The sequence below is a fragment of the Tenrec ecaudatus genome, chromosome 3 (assembly GCF_050624435.1).
Source record: "Tenrec ecaudatus isolate mTenEca1 chromosome 3, mTenEca1.hap1, whole genome shotgun sequence".
Classification (NCBI taxonomy): domain Eukaryota; kingdom Metazoa; phylum Chordata; class Mammalia; order Afrosoricida; family Tenrecidae; genus Tenrec; species Tenrec ecaudatus.
The window spans coordinates 136,071,457-136,085,055 of record NC_134532.1 but is presented as its reverse complement, the minus strand read 5'-3'; the positions used below and the strand labels follow the sequence as shown (position 1 = coordinate 136,085,055).

General features: G+C 43.8%; 1 protein-coding gene across 1 annotated transcript in view; it reads right to left on the bottom strand.

Moving 5' to 3' along the window:
* Positions 1 to 13,599, bottom strand: part of SLC10A6 (solute carrier family 10 member 6) — a 39,538-nt gene that overhangs the window by 4,163 nt on the left and 21,776 nt on the right. The window contains exon 4 of the mRNA XM_075544070.1: positions 10,274 to 10,449. Coding sequence (XP_075400185.1) covers positions 10,274 to 10,449 — 176 coding nt within the window. The remainder of the gene's footprint in view (positions 1 to 10,273; positions 10,450 to 13,599) is intronic.

Sequence of the window (13,599 nt, the reverse complement as noted above, 5' to 3'; positions counted from 1 at the left end):
GAGAGGGCCAAGGGAGGTGCAGTGCGTGTCAGAATCCGATAAAGAAGCCTGGAGGTGCCTAGCAGGAATCAACCTTGAGCAGCTGTGGAGTTGGATTTGCCTTCCCACTAGTGAAGCCAAAGGAGGTCAGCTATAGCCTGCCCCCATTTCCTCAGCTGGGGTGAAAATAATTGTTGCTAACACAGAACACTTCTGTGATGCTTACTTTATTTCTATTTGCTCTGTGGCTCTGATCACCCTACTTGTTTCAGGGCCCTGAACAATAACCCTTGAGTTAAGCTAAAAAGCTAGCTCTTACCACATTGACTGTTCACGGAGCAAATGCCAATATCTCAAACTCGATCTTTCACAAGATACCAGGATTGAAAAACATAAGACTGTTGACTGCATCTTACCACAGAAATACTTTCTTTCTAAATCTAATTGCAACAATAAAGTCAAAGACCAACCACATTTATACCAGTCAGCAAGCTGTACTTCTGAGTACTAAATGAAGAGACAAACTCAAGTTCAAATGCTCACTCCATCACTTTCTTGGAACTTGGTTATTTCTCTGAAGAGTTTGTTCATCTATATTTACCTCTCAGGATTGTTGTAAGTAGTTAATGTGATAAGCTGGGTGGGACCTTCCCTAGTGCTTAGCATAGTAGTAAATGGTCCCCAGGTAGATTGGTATTGCCTAAGCCTATTAAAATCTTCCCACCCTTCACCTTTGGAGTTCTCTTGCATTATATGCAAAGTATACCTCTCTTTAACAACTCTTTTCTGATTTTAAAAGCCGTATGCATTCATTGTGAAAAGCTCAGAAAATTTAACTCAAACATTTTTACAAAACTATAATTATCTGTCATTCCTGTCCCCAACATTGAACCCTATCACTATGGTGTATATTCTTTCCAGTATGTTTTCATGCATAATTTTTTTAAAGTTCTTTTACAGATTTGGAATCAAAATGTACACCATTTGTACTATTCTTTTTGTGTTTTGAACATTTTTTGGTGTGTTTTAGGTGAAATTTTATACTTCAAATTAGCTTCCCACCCAAAATATTTACCTAATTTAATACATAGTATTGGTTTCTGTGCCTACAATGTATCAGCACACTCCCCATTTCCAACCTTCTTTTCTGATTTCCACAAGAGAAAGAGAAAGCTGTCCACTCCCATAAAGATTTACAGCCTCAAGAAGACCTATATAGGTTCACTTGAAGTTGGAATTGGCTCGATGACAGTGGGCTTGGTTTAGTTTTCCCCAATTTCAAGGAGTTCTAATGGTGCTGTCAGTAAGCACGGGACTGCTAACTGTAAGGTCAGAGGTTCAAGCCTGCCATCTGTGCTACAGGAGCAAGTTGAGGGCATGTGCTCCCATCAAGATTTACCGCCCTTGCAAACACTGTATCAGGTGGCTATGAGTTGGAACCAACTCCGGGCAGTGAGTTTTGCTCGTGATGTTTTTCTAGCTTCACACCTGCAGGCTCCCTGCCCACCACTGTGGGCAGTTTGTCCTACGGTGGTGGCTTTGGGATGGGAAGCTGTGCCACGGTCATTCAGATACCAAAAGAGCCACTTATGGTGCATAAAGTTTAGTGCTACCTCCAGACTAAGACAATAAAGACGACGCCCTAATGATCTACTTCTGAAAAAAATCAGGCCAGTGAAAACACTGATGTCTGAAGACCAGACAAACTGTGAGGTGACATCAGGGACACTTGACATGAGAAAAGAATGTCTATCAAAAGGTCAAGGAAGCACGCGAATGGCACCTAAGCCTCAGACGAGGCTCTGAGATGTTCTCTTGAGTGTGGAGCAGTGAAAGCCACTGGATGAAATGATGGCATAAAAGAACTAAACAGATTTCAAAGTGCAGTTCAAGACGACAAAGTATTATAATGAAATGTGGAAAGAGCTGGAGGTATAAAGTCAAAAAGGACGAACGTGCTCACGATTGCACGAGCTGAATGAATGGGAGAAAAAATTAATATCATGTTGTAATATCACAGGGTTCTGAGGGCAGAGTAACGCACACAGGAAACATCAAGAGAAGATGAACGCAATACGGAGTCTCTGTGCCCAAAAGAACGGGTTGATGTTTAACCATCTCAAGACACAGCATGTTGTCAAGAACAGATTGTATTGATGCGTGCAGATCCAAGCTGCACGGAAGGCATGAGTTTAAAATTTTTTTAATTAAAATTTTTTTTAAAGATTCCAGGTATTGATAGAAAACCAATTAAGATGTTTGGACGTAGTGCTGGACATGTTCACTCACCTATGCCAAGAGATTTGAAACACAGCTGCCTGGTCAAACACCTGGCCAAAGCCCTATTTGTATCCATTTCAAAGTGAGGTTACCCAGCAGAATGTGGGGATCAATGAATAATATTACTAATCTCTCAAAATTTAAATGTTGCTGAAGATAACTCCAAAATTACTGGAACATTCTATAAACAGGGACCTGCCAAAAAGTCCAGTTGGATCCAGAGAAAGATGAGGAGTGAGGGGTCTCATTGTTGGTGTTAGATGGCTATTGGCTAAAAATAGAAAATACCAGAAATGTTTACCTGTGTTGATTGACTATGGAAAGGCATTTGCCTGTGTATCCATAACAAACTATGGATGACCTTGAGAAAAATGGAGATTCCAGAACACTTAATTGTGCTCAAGCAGAACCTACACGTAGGTCAAGAGGTTGGTGTTTGAATAGATATAATGTGTAGCACACTACATAGTTGAACATCAAGAACGTATATATTAGGCTTGTATCCTTTCACCACATTTATTCAATCTCCATGTTGATCAAATAGTCCAAGAAGCTGGACTACATGAAGAAGATGACATCAGGATTAGAGGAAGGCTGATTAACAACCTGTAACATGCAAATGACACAACTTTGCTTGTTGAAAGCCAAGAGGACTTGAAGCACTTACTGATGAAGATCAAAGATGAAACTTTAGTATGGATTACAGATCAACATTAAAGAAAACAAAATTCCTCACAACTGGACTGAGGTGCTTACATAATTTCATTTCAACTTGATATATAAAAGTGTAGGGGTGGGGTCTTCCCAGTCAATTAGGTCACAGTACGATGGTACCTCCTTGTGGGCGTGGCTTTCTCATAAGGAAGGTCCTAGGAACCTCCCACCCACACCCCTGCCTTCACCTTTCCTGCTATCTGACCCTAATTGTGGCCAGAGCCCTGGAGACTCATCCACTGCCATTGGATCTACACTCTGCACTCACCAGCCTGTGACTTTCCTGCATCCTGCATCATTGCATGTGGCTGAGTTAGTCTGAAGAGGGACTTATGGATTAGTATCAGACTTCTGGACTTGCTCTGGACAGGGATGGAATGTCTTATTGATGCATAATTTGAGTATCACTGGATTTGTTTCTCTAGTCAACCCGGCCTACCACATGGACCAATAAGAAATATACAAGATGAATAAAGAAAAGGTTGAATTGGACAAGGGTTTCATTTTACTTGGATCCACAATCAACACCCAGGAAGCAGCAGTAAACAAATAAACACAGGGACAAACTGAGAAGTGCTGTTATATTTTAGGGATTGCAATCAAGAACATTAAATAAAATGTGTATGAATTGTTGAAAGAAAAACTCATCTGCTCTATCCACCTTCACCCAATTTACACCAAAAAGTGGGGATAAAAAGAAAAGGAAAATAATTAAATGATGTATTGCATTCAGCACATCTTCTGCAAAAGATCTAACGTGTTAAAGAGCTAAAATATCACTTTGAGAACTACGGTGTGTCTAAACCAAGCCCTGATATTTTCAATACAAATTCAATTTATTCCCATTACAAACTAAATTCAATTGCAAGTCAGATCATGAATATGGAAGAACTAAGAAATGCTGATTTTGAATTATTGTGTTGATACAGCTAGTGAATATATATGGACTGCCAAATGAACAAAGAAATCTTGCTTGGAAGACAAGACTTTGTCCCACGTGCATTGGGCATGTTATCAGGAGAGAGCAGTTTAGAGATCGGTTCCTGGGAAAGAGTACCCTGCTTGGTGAACTGGAGAGTCCGCCAAACAGAGACGGCCGCACACAGTAGCTGGAGCAATGGGCTCAACATGGCAATGGCTGTGAGGAAGGCGCAGGAGCGGGCAGGGTTCGATCCTGTTGTCCACAGGGTCACTGACGTGGGAATTGATTCAGCGGCACCCGACAACGAGGTTTCCCTGTCTCCCCTTGCCTTCTCGTCTTTGCTTTTTAGCAAATGTTGCCTGTCTGGGTTTGTGTGGTGAACTGCTCTAAGGGGCGTAGTTTCCCTGCGGGCTCTTAATTATTTTAGGGCCCAATCTAGTGTTTGACTGACAGATGACCTCCGGAAGTGGCTTCAGTTCCAGTTTTTAAAAGGGGTCTTTTATCAATAGTCTTGGGGTTCATCCTCAAACAAAACAAAACCGTCACTGCCTTCTGACTCCTAGCTACCCTGTGAGACAGCACAGAACTGTCCCTGAGTGGTGCCAAGATTGTGAATCTATGGGAAAGTAGAAAGTACCATCTTTCCCCCGAGGACCACCTGATGCTTCAAACCAGGGCTCTTGGGAGCTCCTCCAATCCCTACCAATCTAATAAATTGAGGTAGCTGTTTTTTTTAATGAATTCTAGTTTTATTCTTCTTTTGTGTCCCTAGTGAGAGTAGCTAGTAGTGGACACTGGGCACCATCTAGTCCTCCTGGTCTCAGAACAAGGGGGCTGTGTTCATACAAACCACTGCTCACATGGAGTAATTATTGCCTTGAGTTTTTGGTTTCCTTCACTGCCTTTGCTCCAGACAAGAAGTGACCAGGGCTTTGAATTGATTCAAAATGGTTCCCTGATGGCCAGAGTATTGAAATTGGAGCAGATCCTATTTGTAAAATGTAGGTACACTGGAATGATAACCTAAATGGGAAAAAGTATTGGTTGAAGTCATGGAATGGGAGACTTGGGGGAGGCACAGTGAACCCTTTCAGGAACCTAATGGGCAAAACTGGATTATTGCTAGGATCAGCCCATATTCAAAGCAACGTGATTGCCTGCCATCATTGAGCTGGGCACCACTGTTTCCAACTCTACCACTCAAGAAATGTGGTTGCTGTATAGCATGCATGCTGTCCTTGTTTCCTATGAGGGAGGTCAAGTTTCTAATTAGAGCAGAGACCCATAACTTTTCTCGTTCCAGTTACACATATAAGCACATTTTACCAATTTGCATCCATTCTAGTTTTGCCTCAATGTTCATGACCAAATCAGGAAGAACCACCTTGAAGCACTGGAAGGGACCAATAGTCTGTCATACATGGCTGTTTACAAGCCTTTAACACTTCAGACAGCACTCCACAAACATCATTATGAACTACGTTATGACAATTGACTTAGATGTCCCCAAGACCACAGTCCTTAGCCTTCAAGCCCAGTAACTCCGACCCACTAGCTGTTTGGATGTCTAAGAATTTTACATAACTGTGTCCTTTCTGTGCATTATTACATACATTTACATATATACATATATATGAACATATATGCCACGCAGGCAAATATGTATATGCAAATGACTGCGACCAGACCACACCTATATGTGCACATGCGCGCGCGTATGCACTCCCATATTGTTATTGCTGCTGTTGTTAGGAGCCATCGAGTTGGTTCCAACCCACAGTGACCCGGGGCACAACAAAAAGAAACACTGCCCAGTCCAAGCCACAATGTCAGTCCATCTCCTCAAGGATCTTCCTCTGTTTCGCTGCCCCTCTGCTTTACCAAACATGATGTCTTTCTCCAGGGACTGGTCTCTCCTGGCAGCAGGTCCAACGATTATAAGATGAAGCCTTGCCATCCTTGCCTCGAAGGAGCCCACTGGATGTACTTCTTCCAAAACAGATTGGTTTATCGAGTTGGCAGTCCGTGGGGCCTTCAATGTCTTCGCCAGCACCACAATTCACATGCACCAAATTGCCTTCAATTTTCTTCATTCAAACACTGTCCAACTTTCACATGCGTATGACGCCGTTGGAAATACCTACCGTGGCTTGAGTCAGGCACCCCTTTGGCCTCCTACTCACAGTCTTGCTTTCCCATGCTCTAAAGAGGTCTTGTGCATCAGATGTGCCCAAGGCAGTGCTTCTTTTAGCTCTTGAGTGCTCCATACACAAACCACTGCTTATCCAGACAGTCTCTGGGTGGAACAAGAGTTAGCCTTAGCTGTGTCTTTAAGAACTTGCAGGTAAATCAGAACAGGTGTGGCTGGTTCTTATGTAACCTTCCTTTCGTGCAAGAAAGGCCCAGCGCTTTTTCCGTGATTTAAAAGCTGCACACGTAGCCAGTGCAAGTGAGTAAAGAAAACTTTGTCCGTTGGAGTTGCGTGAAGCATTTCAAAGTGAGGGGAAATCTACAGAACGTCAAAGCAGGGCTTCCAGGATCGTGGCAGGCAAGTTGCTCAAAGATGGCAGCCACTTTGTGGCTCTTTGCAGACCTGCCAATGAGCCTGTCTCCCACAGAAGACTCCTGAAAGGACTGAGCCGCCCATTCCAGAGGCTCCATCAATACTTTTTCCCATTCTAGCCTGTTCCTCTTTTGCTTTATTGCTCTGATAAACCTGATTCTCAGCCCGACCTGAAAGGGCAAGTAAGGGAGGTTAAGCAGTCATGGGGAGCTAAGAAGAATGGATCTGAGACTGATGAAAATATGCTCAAATTGATGGTGGGGATGATTCCAAACTCTTTTTAATATATTTAAATCGTTGCATTGTAGGGTGCCTGCATTATATGACAATAAAAATATGTTTAAAATAAACACACACATAGCTACAAATAAAGGACAAGAAAGAGCTATCCTTGAATGGGAAATCTGTAACCCAGAGGTTGCCTGGGTAGCACCTATATCTACCAATGAATCCCCCTACAATTTTTTTTGGTGGTTATTACTACTGTTGGAGCATGAAATGTCTTAAAGCGCAAAGATGACAAGACTTCATCGTATGCACTTTGGACATGTTGTTAGGAGAGGCCAGTCCCTGGAGAAGGGCATCCCGCTTGGTAAAGAAGAGGGGCAGCGAAACAGAGGAGGGACCTGGGCCTGACGGACTGACACAGAGGCTTCAACAGCAGGCGGCAGCAGCGCAGCGGTGAGCATGGCCCCGGCTTTGGCAGTGTTTCCTTCCGTGGTACACAGGGTTGCTGTCAGTTGAAACCAACTCAATCGCACCTAACAAAAGCAATTATTGTTCTTTCTTCCTTTGGCCACAGTGTACTGGCCTCCACTATAGTATGCCTTTCCTGCCTGTTCACCAGCAGTAACATGTATCTATTATCTAGTAAATGACGCCTTTCTCCACCCATCCCATCCTTGATAACCATCAAAGAATGCTGCTTCTGGGTCTAAACCTGTGCTTGACCTTTCATACAAGTGGTATCCTGCACTGTCCTTTCGTGGTTGCCTTCTCGCACTCGGCTTGACCTCTCCTGGCTTCATCCAGCGTACGCGTTTCCCAGACTCATTGCTACTGTTGATCAGTGACTGGTATTCCATTGCATGTGTGTTCAACGTTTTCTTTGTCTATTCATCTATTGACAGAGATTGAGGCTGTTTCCACCTTTCTGCTATTGTGAATGATGCCGCCTTGAACATGGGTGTGCATGTGTCTCTTCATGACTGGTCTGTTGTTCTACTCCTGTAAAGCACTCATCTCAGATACCCACCTGGGCACTTCTACCTTGTCCCATCCGGTTGCTGGGAACTGGAATGGACTTGACAGCACTGAGTTTGGGTTTGATTTTTTTGGATCCCCAAGAGAGGGATTGATTGCTGGATTCAAAAGCATTGCGATGTCTAGCTTTAAAGAGAATTGCCAGGCCATTTTCCATAGCCGGTGTTCCACCGCACAGTCTTGTGTAGCAGTGTGTAAGAGTCCCAATCTCCCACAACCTCGCCCACATTTGCTGTTTTTTGATCAGTGCCTCTTTTAGAGGTGAGATAGTATTTTAGTTCTGATTTGAATCTTTCTCATGGCTAATGTCACAAGCACTTCTTGCCATGTTTGTAAGCTGCCATGTGTCCTCTGTGATGAAGCATCTCTTCATAATCTATGCCTACTTCTAAACTGGATTATTTGTATTTTGTTGTTAAGTGTGGGATACAGAAGGATTTCTCCCAAGCTGTCTCCCCCAAATATATGCCAAACAGCTGCTTGCGAATGACCATACACTTGGAGGTCATCAGAAGTAGATCAGGGGCTATTCTCCCTGAGAGCTATCAGCCATCTACAGCAAGGAGTCACCACTGTTTATCCCATAACAAATAGGGCCCACTTCCTTCTGATAAGGATAGTAGTTATCTGTTTCCTTGTAGGAGACCCCAGAGAGGCCAAACCTGCCCAAGGATGACTAAAGCTAGGCTGGCATCTTGAATCTGGGGTCCGCGCATTTTGTCACATGTATACCCCCAATCCCTCCTCTTCCTATTGCATGTATGTCCCTAGACCATCCCCTCTCATTACTGTACTACCTATAGCACAACCCCTTCCTGTGATGTATGTCCTCGCCTGTAATTAGGGGGCTTGCATGTCCCCAGAGAATATAAAAAGCCTGGGCTAGCATTAAATATCTCTCTCTCTCCACGTGGACCACCAAGTGGGGCTGAGGTGAGCATGCTACCTTGAATCGTGTCTGACTCCATTTATTTCAATAGTTCTCTTCTATCTCTCATGCTCTATAACTTTACTATGATCTTTACTTATTATCGCTGTACAATTGTGCCTACCGGACCCGTAATGATATGTTAGGGGCTGGCTTCCCCTGACAGTTAAGTAACTGAAGTTTTCTATATATTTTAGACCCTTGTCAGAAATGTTGCCTCCGCCCCCCTTTTTTTCTCAGCCTATACTTTTTTATCTTTTGGAAAAGTCTTTTGATGAACAAAGCTATTTAATTTTTAGGAGGCTGCAGCTATCTAGCTTGCCTTTGGTTGTTCCCTCATTTTAGTTCTGTTTGGTAGGACAAGTGTGTCATAAATCAGGCCCTAGCTTTGTCCATGGAGCCCTGTGGCACGGCAGTCACACATTCAGCTTCGCTCTGCAAGGTCAGCAGTTTGTACCACCACCAGCCACTCTGAGCGAGAAAAGTGGGGGGTTTGTACTTCCATCACGCGGTACAGTCTCGGAAACCCACAGAGGTAGTTTAACCCTGCCCTCTAGGGTTACTAGAAGTCAGCAATGACTCAATGGCACCGAGTGAGAATTCTGTCCATTTGTTATTTTCTAAGGATTTTCTAATTTTAACTTTAACATTTAGGTCTTTGTTCCATTTCAGTTAATTTGTGTGTGTGGTGTGAGGTATGAATCCTATTTCAGAATCCTTCTCGTAAGAGAATACCTAGTTTTGCTATGTTATCCTTTTAAATTCCAGTGTATCTCTTGAAAAAATTAATGCATCATATTTCATCACAGAGACACATCATGAAGTAAGGATCTCCCTATTAGTCAGAACTTAAATTGTTTCCATGTTTTTATATTTATAAATGGCATTGCAATTAACATCTTAGCAATCAATATTCCTGCGTATACATGATAGTAGTAACTTTAGGACTCATTTCTAGAAGTAAAATCATTAAGTTGATAGCTATAAATCGTTATAAGGCTACTGATTTTACACTAAATTGACCGGCAGAGAGCTTATAACTCTGTATGCTCCCACAGTCAGTGTAAGACATCACTGATCTCTTACAGGCATCCAAGCATGACATACTGTCATTTTTTAAATTTTGCACTCTTTCTAAATTACATGCCCCAACTTTTGATGACAGTATTTGAAACAATTTCTTATCTGTTTCACAACTTGTCTTCTTCCTTTTGCTCCTTGTGATTAGCACCTTTTAAAAATATTTGGCCCAAGCAATGGATACAGACTCAGTCTCTTGATTGTGCCATGCAACAGAATGTTCAGACCACAGAACGATCCCTATGTTTAATAAAACCATCTCACTCCTCCTACTGAGTCACTAGACTAAGAAAAATGTGGCCCGTGTGAGTGCGTGGCACCTGGTCCTAATTTCCCAGGTTTCATCTTCCCATCAATTTGGTCTTGGCTTTCGTTTACAGAACGAATGGTGATCTGGTTACCCTCTTTATGCTGAGTTAGACTGTTACGGTCACCATTCACGTCAGAACTCCTCTTGTCTCCAGACACAGCCAGGCAGCAAACCTGCCGGAGACTCTGTTTAGTTTACCGTCCTTGAAAAAGCATATGGAGGATATCACCGTACCTCTGCCAAGACTGGCGGGCCAGAAGTGCCAGCAGAAAGCCCGAAAGATGGCCGACCTTAGGAAAGATGCAACTGATGATCAGAAGCGTGAAGTCTGAAGTCCAAGCTCCTTTCGACAGCAGCAAACCAGCCACGGAGACCGCCACAAGGAGCACCCCGCCGACAGCGGCTCCAACCTAGAGCAAGCAGTCCAAGCAAAGCACACGTCAACCGCATGGTCTTTGTGACTTTGTGACCGTGACGGAAACAGAACCCATCCCTGCACGGAGAGGTCTGGAGTGTATAAACTTGTGGACAAAGAGAGGGCTGAGAAGCAGCTAATCCAATCTCATTTTCCAGAGGAAGAACCTGAGTTGGTCCCGCTCGGTATTATGGAGTGAATTATGTCTCCTCCAAGACAGATGCTTCATTTTACTGGGAGCCACCATCAACGCTCCTGGAAGCCACAGTGAAGAAATCAAAGGACACATTTCATTGGGAAAATTACCTGCACAAGCCCTGTCTGTTGTGTTAAAAAGCAAAAATGTCATGTTGAGGACTAAGGTGTGCCTGACGCCAAACATGGGGTTTTCAGTTGCCCCATACAGGCGTGAAGCTGCAGAATGACCGAGAAGAATTGGAGAACATTGGAGGTATTTGGAATATATTGTGGGCAAGGAATTCACCATAGCATGGGCTTCCAGAAGAACACACACATTATTTTAGAAGTATAGTTGAATGGCACCTTGGGAGGTTGGCAAGACTTCATTTCTCTGCCCTTCTCTGAAGAAGAAAAACATGCTCCGTGAATGAGAAGGTGGGGAAAAGACGGAAGGTCCTCCCTGAGATGGTGCCCACATAACAATGGGGTGGCCTGAGCCAGGCCGGGCAGTTGTTGTTCTGTTGGACACCGTGTTCTCATGAGTTGGAATGAACTTGATGGCATCTAACAGCAACAGAACGTGTGTTGGAAAGCCAAGCCCTATCCTGTGGAGGGAATGCGATCATTTTTCATAAGGCGACCAGTGAAGGTCATGCCAGTGTGCGACCTCATCACCTCTGAGTTATGTACTTAGCCACAGAGACACCAAAGCACTGGGGGGAGAGATGTTACCTAAGGAGGCAACACGCCCAGGAATTCTAACAATGTCCACCTCCTAGAAATTGACCTGGACACAGAACGCCCTCATCCAGGAGCCACATCCTGTGTTCTGAAGCCTACCTTCCTGAACTGTGAGACGATTAATATGCAGTCTGTAAAACCTCCCACTCATGCATTTCCATTCCGGCCTCACTAGGACACTAAGAAGCCATAGACTGGTAGAGCGGGAGATAAAGCGATGTCTCCTCATTTGAACATCAGCATTCCTTTTGCCTACAGAAGGGGACTGTGGCTAGAAAGGCTGGGTAGTTGAATTTTGGAAATAAGTGAAATCTGAAAAATATACATATAATACCTCCGAACTCCCTCCTGGTAGCCTCTTGTCTGAGATCTGCCTGACCATGGTCGCTCTTCTCCCATCACCCCTTCACCCCTCCCAGGGACTTCCTCTGCCCTCTTTGCCCCTAGTGGAATTTACCCACTCGGCCTGAGACAATCTGAGCCACTATTGGGCTAGTGGGAAAAGCTTTGACATCCATCCTTTGCCAAATGAGTGCTATCTCTTACTTATATTACACACACACACACACACACACACACACTCCCAGTGGTTAGTGTTTCCAGTAAGATAGGAAGGCAGATGAAACTCAAACTCAATGTCATGGAGTCAATGCCCATGCGTCCCGGTAAGAAAGAGTAGAACGGCCCTGTGAGTGTCACGGAGCCTGTAGTTCTTTACAGGTGTAAAATTCCCCGTCTTTCCCCTCAATAAATGGCAGTCAGTGGTTTTGAACTGCTGACCTTATGGTTGGCAGGTCAATGAGTAATCACTATGCCACCAATTCTCCTTATTTGGGGGTGAGGGTGGGGAGAGGATCAGAATTCTGACAAGTTTCCATTCATACCACACAGACAGCAAACTGCACCTTGTTACAGTTTTGATCTTAGATTTTAGATGATTCAGAGTATGAGGGGCAAGAAGGGGAAAAAATCTAGTGCATGACAGGTCAGGTATGCTATGGGGATCCTGTTTACAGGGACAGAGTAAGTCACCACTCAGGGGATGTTGCTGGAATCCACAAAGAAAGGCCTCGAGTAGTAAAAAATACCTCTTTACCTTTTTACAAAAAAATGGATTCAAAGCTTAAAATCTGCCAAGACCAAATGGGAAAAGCTAGTTTCTTCAATAAATTATCAGATCTCAAAATAAAAGAAAACAGAATGAAGGTGCCTTAACTTCATAATTAAATTAGTCTAATTTTCCCAGTGAGGTGCTCTAGAACATTTATATTTTAAAGTATTTTCTGTCACAAGTTCTATGTCATTCTAGTCTTCACAGTTAACAAAGCTGATAGATAAGAAATGTATCTGATGGACATGGGACAGGACAGAAATCCCCCAAATCATGACTTTGCTGGTGGTGTTGGATGACATTTTAAGAAAAGTAATCGAAGATAGAGGATTCGAAAAGTAAGAGGTGTACACAGGCCTGGTCATAAAGTCAGTCCTCACCACACACAGCCGTTATTGAAGAAGAGATGATTACAGTTGGGTTGCTAACCACTGGAGCAGCAGTTCAAGCTCACCATCTACTCCTTGAGAGAAAGAGGAGGCTTCTGCTTCCCTAACAATGTAGTCTCAGCCACGTGTGGTGGTGGTTCTACTCTGCCCTCTAGATTCACTGTGAGTTGGACTCAGCTTGATGGAAGTGAGCTTTCAGTGAGCCCTTATTGAACATTTTCTCCAATTGAAATGGCAATCATGGATGTGAGACCCTCTCTGGCTCCTTAGGAATCTCTTAACAGGGGCATTTGATTGTCTCCTGAGCAGTCCAGCTGCAGCCCTGCCAAGCTTAGGAAGGTGTCCTCCCAATGATTCGGTGGCTAAGTCCCTCAATCATTTTAGGGTGGTTTCATTTAAACAGGCATGTCCATTCATATGTCCAACCCTTGTTCAGATTTAGAGGTTTTCCAAAAAAAAAAAAAGATGCTTCCGAAAGACAGCCCTCTGTCCTGCTTTTCCACCAAGCCAGCAGCACATCCTTAAACACTGGGGTTCCATTTCATGCACTTGGGAGCTGCTTTCAAGTTGAGAGCGACCGTGCCCAGCCTGTGCATGCACCGACTCCAGACTCTCTCCGCGCCTACATACATGCACCTAAGCTTTTCTGTCAATGAAACAAAAGTCCCATACTCACCAGGATGGCACTAGCCTTGGTGTGGGGAGCGACAAAGCCAGGGTTACA